Genomic DNA, 24,323 nt, shown 5'->3' with positions numbered 1-24,323 from the left:
AACTCTCACTGTATTACTGCCTGTAACACATGTTATAACTCTGTGCCCAGGACATGCGTGAGAACGAGAGGTAACTCTCACTGTATTACTTCCTGTAACACGTTATATCTCTGTGCCCAGGACATGCGTGAGAACGAGAGGTAACTCTCACTGTATTACTGCCTGTAACACGTTATAACTCTGTGCCCAGGACATGCGTGAGAACGAGAGGTAACTCTCACTGTATTACGGCCTGTAACACGTTATAACTCTGTGCCCAGGACATGCGTGAGAGCGAGAGGTAACTCTCACTGTATTACTGCCTGTAACACGTTATAACTCTGTGCCCAGGACATGCGTGAGAGTGAGAGGTAACTCTCACTGTATTACTGCCTGTAACACATGTTATAACTCTGTGCCCAGGACATGCGTGAGAACGAGAGGTAACTCTCACTGTATTACTGCCTGTAACACATGTTATAACTCTGTGCCCAGGACATGCGTGAGAACGAGAGGTAACTCTCACTGTATTACTGCCTGTAACACGTTATAACTCTGTGCCCAGGACATGCGTGAGAGCGAGAGGTAACTCTCACTGTATTACTGCCTGTAACACGTTATAACTCTGTGCCCAGGACATGCGTGAGAGTGAGAGGTAACTCTCACTGTATTACTGCCTGTAACACATGTTATAACTCTGTGCCCAGGACATGCGTGAGAGCGAGAGGTAACTCTCACTTTATTACTTCCTGTAACACGTTATAACTCTGTGCCCAGGACATGCGTGAGAACGAGCGGTAACTCTCACTGTATTACTGCCTGTAACACGTTATAACGCTGTGCCCAGGACATGCGTGAGAACGAGAGGTAACTCTCACTGTATTACTGCCTGTAACACGTTATAACTCTGTGCCCAGGACATGCGTGAGAGCGAGAGGTAACCTCACTGTATTACTGCCTGTAACACGTTATAACTCTGTGCCCAGGACATGCGTGAGAACGAGAGGTAACTCTCACTGTATTACTGCCTGTAACACGTTATAACTCTGTGCCCAGGACATGCGTGAGAACGAGAGGTAACTCTAACTGTATTACTGCCTGTAACGCACGTTATAACTCTGTGCCCAGGACATGCGTGAGAACGAGAGGTAACTCTCACTGTATTACTTCCTGTAACGCACGTTATAACTCTGTGCCCAGGACATGCGTGAGAACGAGAGGTAACTCTCACTGTATTACTTCCTGTAACACGTTATATGTCTGTGCCCAGGACATGCGTGAGAACGAGCGGTAACTCTCACTGTATTACTGCCTGTAACACGTTATAACGCTGTGCCCAGGACATGCATGAGAACGAGAGGTAACTCTCACTGTATTACTTCCTGTAACACACGTTATAACTCTGTGCCCAGGACATGCGTGAGAGCGAGAGGTAACTCTCACTGTATTACTGCCTGTAACACGTTATAACTCTGTGCCCAGGACATGCGTGAGAACGAGAGGTAACTCTCACTGTATTACTGCCTGTAACACATGTTATAACTCTGTGCCCAGGACATGCGGGAGAACGAGAGGTAACTCTCACTGTATTACTGCCTGTAACACATGTTATAACTCTGTGCCCAGGACATGCGTGAGAGCGAGAGGTGACTCTCACTGTATTACTGCCTGTAACACATGTTATAACTCTGTGCCCAGGACATGCGTGAGAACGAGAGGTAACTCTCACTGTATTTCTTCCTGTAACGCACGTTATAACTCTGTGCCCAGGACATGCGTGAGAACGAGAGGTAACTCTCACTGTATTACTTCCTGTAACACGTTATATCTCTGTGCCCAGGACATGCGTGAGTACGAGAGGTAACTCTCACTGTATTACTGCCTGTAACACGTTATAACTCTGTGCCCAGGACATGCGTGAGAACGAGAGGTAACTCTCACTGTATTACTGCCTGTAACACGTTATAACTCTGTGCCCAGGACATGCGTGAGAACGAGAGGTAACTCTCACTGTATTACGGCCTGTAACACGTTATAACTCTGTGCCCAGGACATGCGTGAGAGCGAGAGGTAACTCTCACTGTATTACTGCCTGTAACACGTTATAACTCTGTGCCCAGGACATGCGTGAGAGTGAGAGGTAACTCTCACTGTATTACTGCCTGTAACACATGTTATAACTCTGTGCCCAGGACATGCGTGAGAACGAGAGGTAACTCTCACTGTATTACTGCCTGTAACACATGTTATAACTCTGTGCCCAGGACATGCGTGAGAACGAGAGGTAACTCTCACTGTATTTCTTCCTGTAACGCACGTTATAACTCTGTGCCCAGGACATGCGTGAGAACGAGAGGTAACTCTCACTGTATTACTTCCTGTAACACGTTATATCTCTGTGCCCAGGACATGCGTGAGAACGAGAGGTAACTCTCACTGTATTACTTCCTGTAACACGTTATAACTCTGTGCCCAGGACATGCGTGAGAGTGAGAGGTAACTCTCACTGTATTACTGCCTGTAACACATGTTATAACTCTGTGCCCAGGACATGCGTGAGAGCGAGAGGTAACTCTCACTTTATTACTTCCTGTAACACGTTATAACTCTGTGCCCAGGACATGCGTGAGAACGAGAGATAACTCTCACTGTATTACTGCCTGTAACACATGTTATAACTCTGTGCCCAGGACATGCGTGAGAACGAGAGGTAACTCTCACTGTATTACTGCCTGTAACACGTTATAACTCTGTGCCCAGGACATGCGTGAGAACGAGAGGTCACTCTCACTGTATTACTGCCTGTAACACATGTTATAACTCTGTGCCCAGGACATGCGTGAGAGTGAGAGGTAACTCTCACTGTATTACTGCCTGTAACACATGTTATAACTCTGTGCCCAGGACATGCGGGAGAACGAGAGGTAACTCTCACTGTATTACTGCCTGTAACACATGTTATAACTCTGTGCCCAGGACATGCGTGAGAACGAGAGGTCACTCTCACTGTATTACTGCCTGTAACACATGTTATAACTCTGTGCCCAGGACATGCGTGAGAACGAGAGGTAACTCTCACTGTATTACTGCCTGTAACACGTTATAACTCTGTGCCCAGGACATGCGTGAGAACGAGAGGTAACTCTCACTGTATTACTGCCTGTAACACATGTTATAACTCTGTGCCCAGGACATGCGGGAGAACGAGAGGTAACTCTCACTGTATTACTGCCTGTAACACATGTTATAACTCTGTGCCCAGGACATGCGTGAGAACGAGAGGTAACTCTCACTGTATTTCTTCCTGTAACGCACGTTATAACTCTGTGCCCAGGACATGCGTGAGAACGAGAGGTAACTCTCACTGTATTACTTCCTGTAACACACGTTATAACTCTGTGCCCAGGACATGCGTGAGAACGAGAGGTAACTCTCACTGTATTACTGCCTGTAACACATGTTATAACTCTGTGCCCAGGACATGCGTGAGAACGAGCGGTAACTCTCACTGTATTACTGCCTGTAACACGTTATAACTCTGTGCCCAGGACATGCGTGAGAGCGAGAGGTAACTCTCACTGTATTACTGCCTGTAACACGTTATAACTCTGTGCCCAGGACATGCGTGAGAACGAGAGGTAACTCTCACTGTATTACTGCCTGTAACACATGTTATAACTCTGTGCCCAGGACATGCGGGAGAACGAGAGGTAACTCTCACTGTATTACTGCCTGTAACACATGTTATAACTCTGTGCCCAGGACATGCGTGAGAACGAGAGGTAACTCTCACTGTATTTCTTCCTGTAACGCACGTTATAACTCTGTGCCCAGGACATGCGTGAGAACGAGAGGTAACTCTCACTGTATTACTTCCTGTAACACACGTTATAACTCTGTGCCCAGGACATGCGTGAGAACGAGAGGTAACTCTCACTGTATTACTGCCTGTAACACATGTTATAACTCTGTGCCCAGGACATGCGTGAGAACGAGCGGTAACTCTCACTGTATTACTGCCTGTAACACGTTATAACTCTGTGCCCAGGACATGCGTGAGAGCGAGAGGTAACTCTCACTGTATTACTGCCTGTAACACGTTATAACTCTGTGCCCAGGACATGCGTGAGAACGAGAGGTAACTCTCACTGTATTACTGCCTGTAACACATGTTATAACTCTGTGCCCAGGACATGCGTGAGAACGAGAGGTAACTCTCACTGTATTTCTTCCTGTAACGCACGTTATAACTCTGTGCCCAGGACATGCGTGAGAACGAGAGGTAACTCTCACTGTATTACTTCCTGTAACACGTTATATCTCTGTGCCCAGGACATGCGTGAGAACGAGAGGTAACTCTCACTGTATTACTTCCTGTAACACGTTATAACTCTGTGCCCAGGACATGCGTGAGAACGAGAGGTAACTCTCACTGTATTACTGCCTGTAACACGTTATAACTCTGTGCCCAGGACATGCGTGAGAACGAGAGGTAACTCTCACTGTATTACGGCCTGTAACACGTTATAACTCTGTGCCCAGGACATGCGTGAGAGCGAGAGGTAACTCTCACTGTATTACTGCCTGTAACACGTTATAACTCTGTGCCCAGGACATGCGTGAGAGTGAGAGGTAACTCTCACTGTATTACTGCCTGTAACACATGTTATAACTCTGTGCCCAGGACATGCGTGAGAACGAGAGGTAACTCTCACTGTATTACTGCCTGTAACACATGTTATAACTCTGTGCCCAGGACATGCGTGAGAACGAGAGGTAACTCTCACTGTATTACTGCCTGTAACACGTTATAACTCTGTGCCCAGGACATGCGTGAGAGCGAGAGGTAACTCTCACTGTATTACTGCCTGTAACACGTTATAACTCTGTGCCCAGGACATGCGTGAGAGTGAGAGGTAACTCTCACTGTATTACTGCCTGTAACACATGTTATAACTCTGTGCCCAGGACATGCGTGAGAGCGAGAGGTAACTCTCACTTTATTACTTCCTGTAACACGTTATAACTCTGTGCCCAGGACATGCGTGAGAACGAGCGGTAACTCTCACTGTATTACTGCCTGTAACACGTTATAACGCTGTGCCCAGGACATGCGTGAGAACGAGAGGTAACTCTCACTGTATTACTGCCTGTAACACGTTATAACTCTGTGCCCAGGACATGCGTGAGAGCGAGAGGTAACCTCACTGTATTACTGCCTGTAACACGTTATAACTCTGTGCCCAGGACATGCGTGAGAACGAGAGGTAACTCTCACTGTATTACTGCCTGTAACACGTTATAACTCTGTGCCCAGGACATGCGTGAGAACGAGAGGTAACTCTAACTGTATTACTGCCTGTAACGCACGTTATAACTCTGTGCCCAGGACATGCGTGAGAACGAGAGGTAACTCTCACTGTATTACTTCCTGTAACGCACGTTATAACTCTGTGCCCAGGACATGCGTGAGAACGAGAGGTAACTCTCACTGTATTACTTCCTGTAACACGTTATATGTCTGTGCCCAGGACATGCGTGAGAACGAGCGGTAACTCTCACTGTATTACTGCCTGTAACACGTTATAACGCTGTGCCCAGGACATGCGTGAGAACGAGAGGTAACTCTCACTGTATTACTTCCTGTAACACACGTTATAACTCTGTGCCCAGGACATGCGTGAGAACGAGAGGTAACTCTCACTGTATTACTGCCTGTAACACATGTTATAACTCTGTGCCCAGGACATGCGTGAGAACGAGCGGTAACTCTCACTGTATTACTGCCTGTAACACGTTATAACTCTGTGCCCAGGACATGCGTGAGAGCGAGAGGTAACTCTCACTGTATTACTGCCTGTAACACGTTATAACTCTGTGCCCAGGACATGCGTGAGAACGAGAGGTAACTCTCACTGTATTACTGCCTGTAACACATGTTATAACTCTGTGCCCAGGACATGCGGGAGAACGAGAGGTAACTCTCACTGTATTACTGCCTGTAACACATGTTATAACTCTGTGCCCAGGACATGCGTGAGAACGAGAGGTAACTCTCACTGTATTTCTTCCTGTAACGCACGTTATAACTCTGTGCCCAGGACATGCGTGAGAACGAGAGGTAACTCTCACTGTATTACTTCCTGTAACACGTTATATCTCTGTGCCCAGGACATGCGTGAGAACGAGAGGTAACTCTCACTGTATTACTGCCTGTAACACGTTATAACTCTGTGCCCAGGACATGCGTGAGAACGAGAGGTAACTCTCACTGTATTACTGCCTGTAACACGTTATAACTCTGTGCCCAGGACATGCGTGAGAACGAGAGGTAACTCTCACTGTATTACGGCCTGTAACACGTTATAACTCTGTGCCCAGGACATGCGTGAGAGCGAGAGGTAACTCTCACTGTATTACTGCCTGTAACACGTTATAACTCTGTGCCCAGGACATGCGTGAGAGTGAGAGGTAACTCTCACTGTATTACTGCCTGTAACACATGTTATAACTCTGTGCCCAGGACATGCGTGAGAACGAGAGGTAACTCTCACTGTATTACTGCCTGTAACACATGTTATAACTCTGTGCCCAGGACATGCGTGAGAACGAGAGGTAACTCTCACTGTATTTCTTCCTGTAACGCACGTTATAACTCTGTGCCCAGGACATGCGTGAGAACGAGAGGTAACTCTCACTGTATTACTTCCTGTAACACGTTATAACTCTGTGCCCAGGACATGCGTGAGAACGAGAGGTAACTCTCACTGTATTACTTCCTGTAACACGTTATAACGCTGTGCCCAGGACATGCGTGAGAACGAGAGGTAACTCTCACTGTATTACGGCCTGTAACACGTTATAACTCTGTGCCCAGGACATGCGTGAGAGCGAGAGGTAACTCTCACTGTATTACTGCCTGTAACACGTTATAACTCTGTGCCCAGGACATGCGTGAGAGTGAGAGGTAACTCTCACTGTATTACTGCCTGTAACACATGTTATAACTCTGTGCCCAGGACATGCGTGAGAGCGAGAGGTAACTCTCACTTTATTACTTCCTGTAACACGTTATAACTCTGTGCCCAGGACATGCGTGAGAACGAGAGATAACTCTCACTGTATTACTGCCTGTAACACATGTTATAACTCTGTGCCCAGGACATGCGTGAGAACGAGAGGTAACTCTCACTGTATTACTGCCTGTAACACGTTATAACTCTGTGCCCAGGACATGCGTGAGAACGAGAGGTCACTCTCACTGTATTACTGCCTGTAACACGTTATAACTCTGTGCCCAGGACATGCGTGAGAACGAGAGGTAACTCTCACTGTATTACTGCCTGTAACACGTTATAACTCTGTGCCCAGGACATGCGTGAGAACGAGAGGTAACTCTCACTGTATTACGGCCTGTAACACGTTATAACTCTGTGCCCAGGACATGCGTGAGAGCGAGAGGTAACTCTCACTGTATTACTGCCTGTAACACGTTATAACTCTGTGCCCAGGACATGCGTGAGAGTGAGAGGTAACTCTCACTGTATTACTGCCTGTAACACATGTTATAACTCTGTGCCCAGGACATGCGTGAGAACGAGAGGTAACTCTCACTGTATTACTGCCTGTAACACATGTTATAACTCTGTGCCCAGGACATGCGTGAGAACGAGAGGTAACTCTCACTGTATTTCTTCCTGTAACGCACGTTATAACTCTGTGCCCAGGACATGCGTGAGAACGAGAGGTAACTCTCACTGTATTACTTCCTGTAACACGTTATATCTCTGTGCCCAGGACATGCGTGAGAACGAGAGGTAACTCTCACTGTATTACTTCCTGTAACACGTTATAACGCTGTGCCCAGGACATGCGTGAGAACGAGAGGTAACTCTCACTGTATTACGGCCTGTAACACGTTATAACTCTGTGCCCAGGACATGCGTGAGAGCGAGAGGTAACTCTCACTGTATTACTGCCTGTAACACGTTATAACTCTGTGCCCAGGACATGCGTGAGAGTGAGAGGTAACTCTCACTGTATTACTGCCTGTAACACATGTTATAACTCTGTGCCCAGGACATGCGTGAGAGCGAGAGGTAACTCTCACTTTATTACTTCCTGTAACACGTTATAACTCTGTGCCCAGGACATGCGTGAGAACGAGAGATAACTCTCACTGTATTACTGCCTGTAACACATGTTATAACTCTGTGCCCAGGACATGCGTGAGAACGAGAGGTAACTCTCACTGTATTACTGCCTGTAACACGTTATAACTCTGTGCCCAGGACATGCGTGAGAACGAGAGGTCACTCTCACTGTATTACTGCCTGTAACACATGTTATAACTCTGTGCCCAGGACATGCGTGAGAGTGAGAGGTAACTCTCACTGTATTACTGCCTGTAACACATGTTATAACTCTGTGCCCAGGACATGCGTGAGAGCGAGAGGTAACTCTCACTTTATTACTTCCTGTAACACGTTATAACTCTGTGCCCAGGACATGCGTGAGAACGAGAGGTAACTCTCACTGTATTACTGCCTGTAACACATGTTATAACTCTGTGCCCAGGACATGCGTGAGAACGAGAGGTAACTCTCACTGTATTACTGCCTGTAACACGTTATAACTCTGTGCCCAGGACATGCGTGAGAACGAGAGGTAACTCTCACTGTATAACTGCCTGTAACACACGTTATAAATAAATAAAATAAATAATGGCATTGAGCTTTTCTTTAGGTTAATGGCGAGTGTGATACACGACGCGCTGGGTGTGACGTACAATGTGCTGGGTTTGTGAGATTGAGTCACGTTAATAATGGAAGTATCATTCGTTTAAAGAGGTTACGGGTAAACTATTACCAGAGAACATTTGAGTTCAGAACTGAGAGAAACAACCACCGGACTTGGACTTTTCCTGAGGAAGCAGATTGCATGGATTACACTCTCTGTCCCTACTGGGGATGCAAATGTACTGAAACGTTAGGGATTTAAAGTGTCTGCCTGTCTGCCTGTCTGCCTGTCTGCCTGTCTGCCTGTCTTGAATCCCGGCTGGCCCTGGAACTGTGCAGGTTTTGGGAGCCCTCGGATAAATCTCTTTACCATGTTGCAGAAAGTGTGTTCATTTTGTGCGTGTCCCCCACAGTGAGTACTACCACCTACGCCAGGCCTGGGTACCCCTGCGCTGGATGCCACCCGAGGCCGTACAGGAGGATGATTTCTCCACCAAGTCTGACGTCTGGTCCTTCGGGGTGCTCTTGTGGGAGGTCTTCACCTACGGGGAAGTGCCCTACACAAGCCTGTCTGATGATGAGGTTCTAGCAGGTACGTACCCCACGCACACGAGCCCGGCCTAGTGACCAGATGTACCCCCACACAACAACATGGGCCTGGCCTACCGACCAGCTGTACCCCACACACGAGTCCAGCCTAGTGACCAGATGTACCCCACACACAAGCCCGACCTAGTGACCAGATGTACCCCCACACAACAACATGGGCCTGGCCTACCGACCAGCTGTACCCCACACACGAGTCCAGCCTAGTGACCAGCTGTACCCCACACACGAGCCCGACCTAGTGACCAGATGTACCCCCACACAACAACATGGGCCTGGCCTACTGAACAGCTGTACCCCACGCACACCAACATGAGCCCCGTCTAGTGACCAGATGTACCCCCACACACGAGCCCGGCCTAGTGACCACATGTACCCCACACACCAACATGAGCCCGGCCTAGTGACCAGCTGTAACCCCACACCACCATGAGCCCGGCCTAGTGACCAGCTGTACCCCACACAACATGAGCCCCGCCTAGTGACCAGATGTACCCCCACACAACAACATGGGCCTGGCCTACTGACCAGCTGTACCCCACACACGAGTCCAGCCTAGTGACCAGCTGTACCCCACACACAAGCCCGACCTAGTGACCAGATGTACCCCCACACAACAACATGGGCCTGGCCTACTGAACAGCTGTACCCCACGCACACCAACATGAGCCCCGCCTAGTGACCAGATGTACCCCACACACACGAGCCCGGGCTAGTGACCACATGTACCCCACACACCAACATGAGCCCGGCCTAGTGACCAGCTGTACCCCACACACCAACATGGGCCTGGACTAGTGACCAGCTGTACCCCACACACCACCATGAGCCCGGCCTAGTGACTTACTGTACCCCACACACCAACATGAGCCCGGCCTAGTGACCAGCGTTACCCCACACACCAACATGGGCACGGCCTAGTGACCAGCTGTACTCCACACACCACCATGGGCCCGGCCTAGTGACAAGCTGTACCCCACACCAACATGGGCCCGGCCTAGTGACCAGCTGTACCCCACACACCACCATGAGCCCGGCCTAGTGACTTACTGTACCCCACACACCAACATGATCCCGGCCTAGTGACCAGCTGTACCCCACACACCACCATGAGCCCGGCCTAGTGACCAGCGTTACCCCACACACCAACATGAGCCCGGCCTAGTGACCAGCTTTACCCCACACACCAACATGAGCCCGGCCTAGTGACTTACTGTACCCCGCACACCACCATGAGCCCGGCCTAGTGACCAGCTGTACCCCACACACCACCATGAGCCCGGACTAGTGACTTACTGTACCCCACACACCACCATGAGCCCGGCCTAGTGACCAGCTGTACCCCACACACCACCATGAGCCCGGCCTAGTGACCAGCCGTATCCCACACACCAACATGGGCCCGGCCTAGTGACCAGCTGTACCCCACACCACCATGAGCCCGGCCTAGTGACCAGCCGTATCCCACACACCATGAGCTCGGGCTAGTGACCAGCTGTACCCCACACACCACCATGAGCCTAGTGACCGTACCCCACACACCACCATGAGCCTAGTGACCGTACCCCACACACCACCATGAGCCCGGACTAGTGACTTACTGTACCCCACACACCAACATGAACCCGGCCTAGTGACCAGCTGTACCCCACACACCACCATGAGCCCGGACTAGTGACTTACTGTACCCCACACACCACCATGAGCCCGGCCTAGTGACCAGCTGTACCCCACACACCACCATGAGCCCGGCCTAGTGACCAGCCGTATCCCACACACCAACATGGGCCCGGCCTAGTGACCAGCTGTACCCCACACCACCATGAGCCCGGCCTAGTGACCAGCCGTATCCCACACACCATGAGCTCGGGCTAGTGACCAGCTGTACCCCACACACCACCATGAGCCTAGTGACCGTACCCCACACACCACCATGAGCCTAGTGACCGTACCCCACACACCAACATGAACCCGGCCTAGTGACCAGCTGTACCCCACACACCACCATGAGCCCGGCCTAGTTACCAGCTGTACTCCACACACCACCATGAGCCCGGACTAGTGACCAACTGTACCCCACACACCACCATGAGCCCGGCCTAGTGACCAGCCGTATCCCACACACCAACATGAGCCCGGCCTAGTGACTTACTGTACCCCACACACCACCATGAACCTGGCCTAGTGACCAGCCGTATCCCACACACCAACATGAGCTCGGGCTAGTGACCAGCTGTACCCCCACACACCACCATGAGCCCGGCCTAGTGACCAGCTGTACCCCACACACCACCATGAGCCTATTTATTTATTTATAAAATGTTTTACCAGAAAGTGATACATTTGTATTACCTCTTGTTTTCAAGTATGTCCTGGGCATAGAGTAATAATGACAAATACATGGTTACAAATACAGTTACATAAATGAACAAGGTATATATTATATACCAGGCATGGCATGCACAGTTAGAGAGGATGTATATTATAGGCGTATGTAACAGGTACAGGCCAGATTAAAATGTGAGACAGCCTTAGTTTTGAAAGAACTTAAACTGGTGGTGGATGTGAGAGTCTCTGGTAGGTTGTTCCAGTTTTGGGGTGCACGGTAAGAGAAGGAGGAACGGCCGGATACTTTGTTGAACCTTGGGACCATGAACAGTCTTTTGGAGTCAGATCTCAGATAAGTGCTGCATGGGGTAGGGGTGAGGAGCTTGTTCAGATTGATGGGTAGCTTGCCCAGAAAGTATTTGAAGGCAAGACAGGAAAGGTGAACTTTGCACCTAGACAAGTGATGACCAATCTAGTTCTTTGAGCATTTCGCAGTGATGTGTGTTGTAGTTGCATTGGAGAACAAAACGGCATATTGAATTGTAGAGGGTGTCAAGTTTGCTAAGGTGGGTTTGAGGAGCCGAGCCGTATATTATGTCTCCATAGTCTATAATTGGCATTAGCATCTGCTGTGCGATACACTTTCTAACCAGCAGACTTGGGGAGGATTTGTTCCTGTAAAGTACACCTAGTTTGGCATAGGTTTTGGATGTCAGGGTATCAAATGTGCATCCCGAATGTTAAGTGGGAGTCAAACCATACTGCACCGACACACTTTATTCGAGCAAATACCCAGTATGTACCTGGCAGATACCTGGAATGCGCCGCTCCTCACCTCTGACAAGCCCCAGTTCGTTTGCCTTCCCAGCCTGGGTTCATGCCTGGCTGACGGGCGGCTGACCTGTTAAATGATAATGATTAGGATTTAATAGGCTGCAATGCTTCGCGTGTCTACCAGATGGCATAAATTCATGAATTGTAATGCATTATATATATATATACTGTGCAGTTTTGCAGCCAGCGGGAATAAAATGCTTCAATCCCTGCTTGGAAAATACCTCAATGTACTCGGGCAGAAAACAGTCACAAACCTCAATACACCCGGGTATACCCGAATTCGTGGGACTAGCCGAGCTCGAATAAAGTGTGTCGCCAGTGTATGCCCAGGTATTTAAAACTAGTGACCGTGGTTAGGGTGGTGTTAGCGTTGGTTCTGATCTGGAGCTCAGTCACTGGAAGCTTTAAAAATTTAGTCTTGGTCCCAAATACCATTGTTACAGTCGTGTCCGTGTTTAAAAACGGTTTGTTTTGGGAAATTCAGTTTCGAGCCTCAAAAAGTCAGACTGAAGTACTGTATGTGTTGAAGGTCAGAGAGGCTATGGCTGTGTGCATATAGGATTGTGTCGTCTGCATACAGGTCTATTGAGGCTTCCTTACAAGCTGTAAGAAGATCATTGATGAACACTGAGAAGAGTAGGGGCCCCAGAACAGAGCCTTGCGGGACACCACAGGTGATATTCAGGGGTTGGAGTTAGAGCCTGAGATGGACACATGTTGGGATCTTCCTGATAGGTAGGACTGAAACCAGTTTAAAGCATTCTTCCCTATTCCAGAGCTCTGGAGTTTGTTAAGCAGGATAGCATGATCAACTGTATCAAAAGCCTTTGCAAAATCTAGAAATACTGCACCAGTGAGTTGACCCCGTTCCATTCCACACTGGATTTTATTGCAAACTTTTAGCAGAGTAGTTACGGTGGAGTGTTTGGGACAAAAGTCAGATTGGAATTGGCTAGGGAAATTTGTCTTGTTATAGTAATCGCTTAGTTGGGAGTGGACACATTTTTCCATGACTTTGGATAGGATTGGGAGAAGTGAGATTGGCCTGTAGTTTGAGACAGTGATTTTGTCCCCACTTTTGAAGATTGGGACAACAATTTTCCAGGTCTTGGGGATATGGCCTGCAGACAGGATAGAGGTGACTATGGAAGCAATTGGTTTGGCAATGGCTGGGCACCAAGTCTTAGGAACTTAGATTGTAGTAAGTCAAGTCCGCATTGGCTGCTTAGTTTTAATTTGAGGAGCGCTTGTGTAATCTCCTCTTCGGATACTGGGCCAAATTGAAAATTGTGGGCAGTGTTGGGAGGAGGTGGGGCTATATGGGTACTCCCAGGATGAGATTCAGGTTTTTGATTTGGGTTGCATTTTGCTAATAAGTTAGTAGCACACCCCACAAAATAATCATTGAATGCAGTTGCAATGTCAGTGGGGTTTGTCAGAGTAATATGCCCCTTAGTGATATTACTTTGTTGTTGATGGTTAGGAGGCTGGAATATATTGTTGATAACCTTCCAGAAGTTAGCTGGGTTTGATGTATTCTGGAGGAGATTGTCAGAGTAATATTGTGCTTTTGCGTGCCTTGTTTGCCTTGTGCACATGTTCCGCAGGCATCTGTAGTGATTGAGATCCTTGGTAGTGCAAGTTACTTTGTAGCTTTTCCACAAGGTATCCCTGAACTGGTAGAGTGCAATAAGGTCCGGTGTAACCCATGGAAGGTGGGCCCCCCGTACCCTTATTCTGCGTAGTGGAGCACGGGTATCACAGAGTTTAAAGAACTCGGATTGGAAATAGTCGAGCGCAGAATCAGGGTCGGGAATTAAATCGATTCTGTGCCATGGGCAGTTGGTAAGGTCAGCCAGAAACTGTTGTGGGCTAAAGTTTCTAAATGTTCTAGTGAGGAGAACTTGAGGGCTTGATTGGGACGGTTTAATTTTCCTTACACAGTACACTATTGCATGGGCTGCGCAATCTTTCTGCGCCTCGTCCCCTGCCTACAAGCCTCTGTGCTCGCGCCTTCCCTAAAATCCGGCGTCAAATGACGCGCTTTGCCATGGCGACACGTCACATGACACCACAGCGTAATTTCATCCCATGTTGCCATGGTGATGCGTCACCGAAGATGAGGTAGGAGACACTGCAGAGGCCTCACGCGATCCCCCGGCACTTAATTTAAATGCCGTGGGGAAGAGCGAGCGCGGGAGCCTCTGCGGCCCCCACTTTGCGCGCCCCCACTTTGCGTGCCCCACGCCCCCACTTTGCGCGCCCCGCACCCCCCACTTTGCGCACCCCTGCACTATTGCATGGTCACTGAAAATGTCAGGAAGGATGCCAGAGGATTGGATTCTGCTGGGATTTGAGGAGAGAATCCAGTCTAGCAAGGAATGGTTGTGCGATTTCAGGTTTGTCCGTGTGGGTTGGGAAATGAGTTGTGATAGGTTAAGTGACTTGAGTTGTATCTGGATTTTGTGGTTTTTAGGGTCAAGCCAATTGAAGTTTAAATCCCCAAGAACTAGCAGCTCACTCTTCTCATTCAGAGAGGAAATGGAGCCAAGAAACTGGGTGATATAAGTCAGGGACTCAAGATGGGCTTAGAAAAGGGGAGGCAGATTCTACCAACTAGGATTTCAAGAGGGTGGACTTGGGGTTCAATTTTAACAGTGTAAATTGTAAGGTGTCTGCAATATAAAATAACACCCCTCCTCCTCTCTTTGACCGATCTCTCCTAGAAATGGAGTATCCCGTAATGGCAATATTTACATCGGGAGTTTTAGGGGTTAGCCATGTTTCTGTGAGAACGATGGCTTTGGGTTTATGCATAAGGCACCATGCCCTTAGTTCATCCAGTTTGGGCAGCAAGCTCCGGATATATATATATATATATATATATATATAGCCTCCCATAGCCTATCCCATAGCCTCTCTTGCATTCCCAGTAAAATCAACCCCACACTGATGAGACCCATCAAGGTCGAAACAGCTGTCTGTGGGTGGTTTTCTGGGTATGCACCTTAACCCTGGCTGTGCTCAAAGCTGTGACCATGCAGCAAGCTTAAGCCTATAGGGAACCATGTTAAAAATGGTTATTGAGGCAAAAAGTGACACTGTGTGCTCATTTGCATGTCTTTTCCCAGAATCCCTTGCTGCAGTGGAAGTGCTGTATGCTGGGTGATAATGCGGAAAGGTGGGGTTGCAGACCTGCCTAAGACATGCAGATGAGCATACAGTTATATTTGCATATATATATATATATATTATATTTATATGGGGACAGATGGACCTTTTTGGAATTTAAAGGTGGTATGCTCAGGGGTATGGGACAGAGCTGAAATGGGAGGGCCTGGGTTAGGTTCAATATCACCTGCTAAAGAGAGTAATAGTATGAGTAGAGATTTGAGTAGTTGTTTACAAGTTGTAAATTTGTGATTTTTGCCATTAGAGTGAGTGGTGGTTGGAGTGCTGGTTTTTAGAGTTCTCCACCAACATTCAGTAGATAGTGAAAGGCTTTTGAGTAGTCTAGGGTGTATGGTGATGTTGGGTGTGGCCAGGAGGGAGCAGTTTGTAGTGGATAGGAGGAGTAACATTTCCATGAGGCCACGACAAAGAACAAAGTTAAGATACATGGCAGGTTCATTATGCCAGAGGTAGGTAATGTTGCATGGAGCTGCTGTGAGCCAAGTGTGTGTGTGCAGACTAAACAGCAGGGTGTGCCTTTCCCTTGTCAAATGTTTTGCTGCATTGCAATTCAGTGGGTGTGGGAGGTAGTTATGTGCAGTCAGTTTTGGGAGAGGCTGCAGTGAAATAAATTGTAAAGGGGTGGGGGGGTTAAAATGTGCAGGCTAACAAGAATGGGATCATAGTGTGGTCATATAAGCTCACTGTTTGTTGCCTTGAGTAGAAGAGTTTGTAGGAAGATGAAGCCCCTAGTCACACTATAGTCTGACTATATATTCTCACTTAAAAGGCTCACTTTAATGCCTCACTAAAAAATGCCAAATGCATGTCCTAGTGACCAGCTGTACCCCACACACCACCATGAGCCCGGCCTATTGACTTACTGTACCCCACACACCAACATGGGCCCGGCCTAGTGACCAGCTGTACCCCACACACCACCATGAACCCGGCCTAGTGACTTACTGTACCCCACACACCACCATGAACCCGGCCTAGTGACTTACTGTACCCCACACACCACCATGAGCCCGGCCTAGTGACCAGCTGTACCCCACACACCACCATGAGCCCGGCCTAGTGAACGTACCCCACACACCACCATGAGCCCGGCCTAGTGACCAGCTGTACCCCACACACCACCATGAACCCGACCTAGTGACTTACTGTACCCCACACACCACCATGAACCCGGCCTAGTGACTTACTGTACCCCACACACCAACATGAGCCCGGCCTAGTGACCAGCTGTACCCCACACACCACCATGAGCCCGGCCTAGTGACCAGTTGTACCCCACACACCACCATGAACCCGGCCTAGTGACTTGCTGTACCCCACACACCATCATGAACCCGGCCTAGTGACCAGCTGTACCACCACACACCACCATGAGCCTAGTGACCGTACCCCACACACCACCATGAGCCTGGCCTGCGGTGGGAGGGACAGAGTGGCACAGCTAATGGTTTAACGTCTCTCGGTTCCAGGGTTACAGGGCGGCACACTGAAGCTGTCGGCTCCCGAGGGCTGCTCCTCCAGGGTCTACAAGCTGATGCAGCGCTGCCGGGCCCCCAGCCCTAAGGATCGTCCTTCATTCAGTGACATTGTCAACACGCTGGGAGACGTCCCTGCGGACAGCAAGATGTGAGAGCGCGGGGGGCGTGGGGCACAGTCCGGCTCCCGTGCCTCCCCGTCAGGAACAAGCACAGCGTCTCAGCCTCCGGGAGGAGGGCAACATTCCAGCCCTGTGACGTCCGCACCGGGGACACGTGTCACACTCTGCTGTTTTTAGGGGGGGACACCATTGGACATTTGTCCCCCTGCGAGCTGCAAATGTGTCATGATGGTCCCCCAGCTGGCATTCACCCGCTGTCTCTCTGGTGCTGTATTTGGGTATTGCTGGACTTCATGGGGTGACATCGGTCTCCCCCAAATCTTCCTCAAATATTGTCCTGTGTCTCACACTATACACCCAAAGCACAAATGCAGGCTCCCGTCCCCGTGTCCCTCGCGTGTCTGCAGTCACGGAGTTGCCTGTTACATGTCTGTATATACATAAGGATCAGATCATTAACACTAACGTTACCCGTATATTTATTCCGACTTTTCCGCACCTTGTGTTACCTCGTTTATTTCCCCCATGTAGCGGGACTCTCCGACACGCAACCTCGCCAGAGATTAGATCTCATCGCTCTTTCATTTTTATTGAGAAATCTACACATTCGTCCAGTTTATTATCCGTGCCCATTACATGGCAGGTTTCACGTTGGGGTAAAGCAGTAAAACTGCCCATCTCCTTCTCCTGTACATCTTCCATGGAGGAGCAGGGACCAGCCGGCTGCAAAAGCCTTAACCGGGCCTGCTGAAAATCAGGAGAATCCTCTTGCGGTCACCTCTGGGGGATGAACAGGTGGCCATATTTTACAATGGTCATGGTCAGTTATCCACATTTAAAATATGGCTGCCTGAAAGGTACAGCCCCCAACACCCCCTCCCCTTAAGGAGGACCTTATTATTTCCCCTTTGCTGGTTTTGCAGTTCTCTTTACAAAGGCCCGACGCCTGCAGGAGACGGGTCACATGGCAAAGGCCCGACGCCTGCAGGAGAGGGGTCCCATGGCAAAGGCCCGACGCCTGCAGGAGACGGGTCACATGGCAAAGGCCCGACGCCTGCAGGAGAGGGGTCACATGGCAAAGGCCCGACGCCTGCAGGAGAGGGGTCACATGGCAAAGGCCCGACGCCTGCAGGAGAGGGGTCACATGGGAGAGGCCTGACGCCTGCAGGAGAGGGGTCACATGGCAAAGGCTCGACGCCTGCAGGAGAGAGGTCACATGGCAAAGGCCCGACGCCTGCAGGAGAGGGGTCCCATGGCAAAGGCCCGACGCCTGCAGGAGAGGGGTCCCATGGCAAAGGCCCGACGCCTGCAGGAGACGGGTCACATGGCAAAGGCCCGACGCCTGCAGGAGAGGGGTCACATGGCAAAGGCCCGACGCCTGCAGGAGAGGGGTCCCATGGCAAAGGCCCGACGCCTGCAGGAGAGGGGTCACATGGGAGAGGCCTGACGCCTGCAGGAGGGGTCCCATGGCAAAGGCCCGACGCCTGCAGGAGAGGGGTCACATGGCAAAAGCCCGACGCCTGCAGGAGAGGGGTCCCATGGCAAAGGCCCGACGCCTGCAGGAGAGGGGTCCCATGGCAAAGGCCCGACGCCTGCAGGAGAGGGGTCACATGGCAAAGGCCCGACGCCTGCAGGAGAGGGGTCCCATGGCAAAGGCTTGACGCCTGCAGGAGAGGGGTCCCATGGCAAAGGCCCGACGCCTGCAGGAGAGGGGTCCCATGGCAAAGGCCCGACGCCTGCAGGAGAGGGGTCACATGGCAGAGGCCCGACACCTGCAGGAGAGGGGTCACATGGCAGAGGCCCGACACCTGCAGGAGAGGGGTCACATGGCAAAGGCCCGACGCCTGCAGGAGAGGGGTCACATGGGAGAGGCCCGACGCCTGCAGGAGAGGGGTCACATGGCAAAGGCCCGACACATGCAGGAGACGGGTCACATGGCAAAGGCCCGACGCCTGCAGGAGAGGTGTCACATGGCAAAGGCCCGACGCCTGCAGGAGACGGGTCACATGGCAAAGGCCCGACGCCTGCAGGAGAGGGGTCCCATGGCAAAGGCCCGACGCCTGCAGGAGAGGGGTCCCATGGCAAAGGCCCGACGCCTGCAGGAGACGGGTCCCATGGCAAAGGCCCGACGCCTGCAGGAGAGGGGTCACATGGCAAAGGCCCGACGCCTGCAGGAGAGGGGTCACATGGGAGAGGCCTGACGCCTGCAGGAGAGGGGTCACATAGCAAAGGCCCGACGCCTGCAGGAGAGGGGTCACATGGCAAAGGCCCGACGCCTGCAGGAGAGGGGTCACATGGCAAAGGCCCGACGCCTGCAGGAGAGGGGTCACATGGGAGAGGCCTGACGCCTGCAGGAGAGGGGTCACATGGCAAAGGCCCGACGCCTGCAGGAGAGGGGTCACATGGCAAAGGCCCGACGCCTGCAGGAGAGGGGTCACATGGCAAAGGCCCGACGCCTGCAGGAGAGGGGTCCCATGGCAAAGACCCGACGCCTACAGGAGAGGGATCACATGGCAAAGGCCCGACGCCTGCAGGAGAGGGGTCCCATAGCAAAGGCCCGACGCCTGCAGGAGAGGGGTCCCATGGCAAAGGCCCGACGCCTGCAGGAGAGGGGTCACATGGCAAAGGCCCGACGCCTGCAGGAGAGGGGTCCCATGGCAACTCCGGAGGCGTATTTCCATTTACTCGCCCCCAGTAGCACAGCTTCCTAAACACTGGCAGGGACGCTGTCTCGTGCTGAGCTCAGATTCTCTTGTGTCTCTTTTCACAAAGTGAGGGTTTAGCAGCGTTTTTATTTCATGTTTTGGGGTCATTGTTTAGGAGCAAAAAAGGAATAAACTAGGGCTGGAAACCGAGCCCGTATTGTACAGAAAGCGGCGACATCTTCCCCATATACAATGTAACCATTCAGGGGACACATGTAAGGGGGGGACAGCCGTGTAACATGACGCATCACATGCCATCTCTCCAGGTCCTATGTGTGGGTCACTGTCCCCCCGAGGTTCCTCCTGTGTGTTCATTTCCTTGTCATATTGTAACTCCCCCTGCGTCTTCCATATAACACTAAGTGCCTGTATTATGAAGGAGTTCTGCGTAGCCTGTCCGTATACCACAGCCTTATTAATACGTTCTGTCCGGGGCTGCACGCCTTATTTTCTATGTTACACTTTGTTTTTTTAAGGTTGATTTTTTTTTATACATTTGGTTACGAATAGTAGAGTTTGTATTATTATTGGGCCCGCGGTACCGTCCCTCCGAGCGCCGCCGGCTATTAATGCGCTGTTGTTTATTTTTATTTTTTTTTATCTGTTGCTCCCAATAAAGGAATCCCCCTTTTATAAATTACGCTGTGTCCTCTGCTGGTTGTGAATTGTTATTCAGTATCGGAGACTGCACCTACGCATATATATCTATTTCTATATCTATCTATATATATATTTCTCAAACCGTTGTATGCGTGTCTGTTTGTCCTGTGTCTCCCTGTGTCTAGGGGCAATCACATTGGACCTTTGGCCCGCCACTCCGCCTCAGGCAAATGAGATGGCTCCCATGGCCCGCCCCCGCACACCTCTCACCTCTCATTGGCCTGAGGCGGAGTGACAGGCCAAAGGTCTGACACAGGCACACGCACACACACAGACACACACCTCCCGCCCAGGTAAGTAACTAAACCGCCGCCTCCCCTCCCAGCGCACACCCCTGCCGCCGCCTCAAACCCCTGTGCCTCCCGCTGCCTCAAACCCCTGTGCCTCCCGCTGCCTCAAACCCCTGTGCCTCCCGCTGCCTCAAACCCCTGTGCCTCCCGCTGCCTCACACTACTGTGCCTCCCGCTGCCTCAAACCCCTGTGTCTCCCCTCCCAGCGCAAAACCCCTGTGCCTCCCCTCCCAGCGCAAAACCCCTGTGTCTCCCCTCCCAGCTCACACCCCGGCCGCTAGAGTCAGCGGGGGAGCGAGTGCCCGGGACACAGCGGGGGAGCGGACAGCTGGCCGGTGGAGCGGCCACAACACGCTGCCTCCCGCCTCAGATCCGCGTGGGAGCGGGCGGACGGGTGAGGGAGCGGCCGACGCATGCACGCGCCCCCGTCTGCAGACGTCCACAACAGACGGAAGGTTTCGGGGGGGGGGGGGACAGACGACCGGCAGACACTGGGGGAAGGGGGAGCAAGCGGCCACATGATACATTAATTGTCACTTACCTCCACCCCCCCCTCCATCTCCTGTCACCCTCCCTCCACCTCCCCTCCACCTCTTCACCTTCCCTCACTCCCCCTTCACCTCCCCCCACCTCCACCTCCCCCCTTCTCCACCTCCCCCCTTCCCCTTCTCCCCCCTTCCCCTCCTCCACCTTCCCCCCTCCACCTCCCCCCTTCCCCTCCACTTCCCCCCTTCCCCTCCCCCCTCCACCTCCCCCACCTCTCCACCTCCCCCCTTTCCCTCCTCCACCTCCCCCCTTCTCCACCTCCCCCCTTCCCCTCCTCCCACCTCCACCTCCCCCCTTCCCCTCCTCCCACCTCCCCCCCCCACTTTCCCCCCTCCACCTCCCCCCTTCCCCCCCGCCCCCCCTTCACCTCCCCTCTGCCCCCCTTCACCTCCCCTCCGCCCCCCGTTCACCTCCCCTCACCACCTCCCCTCACCCCCCTTCACCTCCCCTCACCCCTCCTTCACCTCCCCTCACCCCCCCCCCTTCACCGCCTTTCGGCTGCCCTCCCGCCTCTGCCTTTCGCCCACCCGCCCTTCTGCCTTTCACCCGCTCACCGCTCACACCCCTGCGCCACACAGCCGCCGCACGCACTGAACAGACACCCGCCACACTCGACACACACCCTCCGCCTTTCACCCACCCCACACACTCGCCACACACCCGCCGCCTCACACCCTAGCAGGACCCTGACCCACAGCCAGCACTCACTACCCCCGCGCCACCCGTACTGAACACCCACCCGCCGCCTCACACACGCTCACACCCTAGCAGGACACACGCCTCACATTTTTACATCACTTATGTCACCAAAATATACATTGTACTGTGGTGTGTTTACAATAAACCATTTTTATACAACATCGTATTACATTTTCTTCCATCTTTCTTTTCAATATTATTATCCAACCTTTCCAACAAATAGTCACCTATTGTTCCACCATTTATAAATAATACTACCTATTACGCATTTACATCCCGGGCATCGCCGGGTATATCAGCTAGTATATCTATATTATATATATCGGAGCAAAACGTGTTTGTATATGCATATACACACACAACTGGTTTGGGGAACCACAGCTTATATCATCCTACTGCCAAAGCGTAGAAATAAAATCAATGAGTCAAGGGTTCAAAGTAACAAGTGAGTTTATCAATCCCATGGTACAAGTGAGAGAGAATTCAAAAAGAACTCAGGCCTCTAAAGAAATATTGCTTGGTATCACATTTTTATACATTTCAAAATGAGTAATACGCCCTTTAAGGGGGATGGCTTAGAGATAAAAAATATATGATGACTTATACAAAAATACATATTGATACATAAATATGCTGCATACGCTATATTCTTATCCCATAATGTGGGCCTCTTAACCTTGTGACATAAGGGAGTTACTGTGTCCAGCCCTGTGTGTACTGTAGCTGTCAGATAACAGAAGCTAAGGTCAGCAGAAATATCTAAGGCAGGAAAAACCAATTACGAATGCATTTTCAATTCTTGCCTCGTAGGAATTACACAAAGGCGGGTTACATCTAGAAGCGATACACAGCTGAATCAAACATTCACATCATACACGAATTAAACAAATAAACATACAAGCAAACACTCAAAATGGCGGTTAGGCCAAAATGGAGGTGATGATAGCCACACACATTATCTCAATCTTCACAGTCCTCTCTTTTTATTCTTAAAACATTGTCTTTTAAGGATAATTCAGATAAAACTCAGAAGCGTTGCACTGGCCTGGAGGGCCCAAATTTGCATGGCTTTGATAGTTCTGGAAACTCACAGAGCTGCTGGCTATCATATCAGCCAGGTTGGTCTTTCTGCCATCATCTTCATCTGTATTCCATTGAGGAGGACTAACTTTTCCTTCTGAGATTGCATCTTCCGTAGTGTCTTCTGTGATCAGTGGCATGGCCTGGATAGACGGTGTTACACACCTTTGCAGTATGGATTTACTGCACATGACGCAGACATACAAAACAATCAGAACTGCAAACACTCAGACAAATCCATTCATCAGTTTCGCTTCTAGGAAACCAACCAACTTGGTAATTCCTAACGGAACCCACCTCTTATCTCCACCTTTCCTTAATCTCTCCTGTATCTCTGCAATCTTCTCTAGCTCATGCTCAATCTTACCACTTTGATCTCTAATAAAAACACAACATTGCTCTTTAACTAGGGCACATACGCTAAAATATAGTCCAGAGCCATTCTATTTTGTAGGGCCATTAAAAAAATATGGAACGCTTCACGAATTTGCGTGTCATCCTTGCGCAGGGGCCATGCTAATCTGTACCTGTTCTTGGTTAAGTAAATTAATGGATGTAGTTGTATGATTGAGGACATCATCCAGTACATCTGTAAGTACATTGAGCCTGTCATATAGCAACCCAACTCCTACATTAGGAAATAAGCTAGCCCAAAATTGTTCTTTACATAGACTACTTTTCAACCCCTGTGCGTTGGAAGTGGCTCTGCTATTCCTGATCCTGCCAGTGGGTAATTCTTTAGTCATTGTAAAGGCAGGCACAATTGTACCTAGATAGCAAGACCCTGTCCAACCACATGGTAATACTCTGTAGGCCCATTTTCCACAAAGCCAATACACTCCCCTTGGTAAACTAGAATTTGTGCAAGCACCTTTTACTATCTTAATTAAAACTGAAAAATTAAGGCCACATCCTCCCTGTAAATTTTTTGTTCAGGGCTGTAAATACATTTTCATACATGTTTCATTGGTTGGTGGTGACACCAGACCCATAAATTGATTTGTTGTTCTCAGTGTAAAATCCACCTACAGGAACCTCTTTCACCAGTGGAATTCGGTTTAAAAGT

At 50.4% G+C, this 24,323-nt stretch overlaps 1 protein-coding gene and 1 non-coding gene across 2 annotated transcripts in view; one reads left to right on the top strand and one right to left on the bottom strand.

Annotated features, from left to right (window-relative positions):
* Positions 1 to 20,622, top strand: part of PTK7 (protein tyrosine kinase 7 (inactive)) — a 40,536-nt gene extending 19,914 nt beyond the window's left edge. Inside the window, exons 11-12 of the mRNA XM_075595115.1 lie at positions 9,131 to 9,309; positions 17,150 to 20,622. Coding sequence (XP_075451230.1) covers positions 9,131 to 9,309; positions 17,150 to 17,310 — 340 coding nt within the window. The 3' untranslated portion in view covers positions 17,311 to 20,622. The remainder of the gene's footprint in view (positions 1 to 9,130; positions 9,310 to 17,149) is intronic.
* A 3,098-nt stretch (positions 20,623 to 23,720) lies between these two features.
* LOC142494085 (U6 spliceosomal RNA) lies at positions 23,721 to 23,828 on the bottom strand. The gene has a single exon (XR_012801321.1). It is a non-coding gene; the product is annotated as a U6 spliceosomal RNA (small nuclear RNA).
* Between the last annotated feature and the right edge of the window lie 495 nt (positions 23,829 to 24,323).

The sequence above is a fragment of the Ascaphus truei genome, chromosome 4 (assembly GCF_040206685.1).
Source record: "Ascaphus truei isolate aAscTru1 chromosome 4, aAscTru1.hap1, whole genome shotgun sequence".
Taxonomy (NCBI): Eukaryota; Metazoa; Chordata; class Amphibia; order Anura; family Ascaphidae; genus Ascaphus; species Ascaphus truei.
This window is presented reverse-complemented; position numbering and strand designations above follow the sequence as displayed.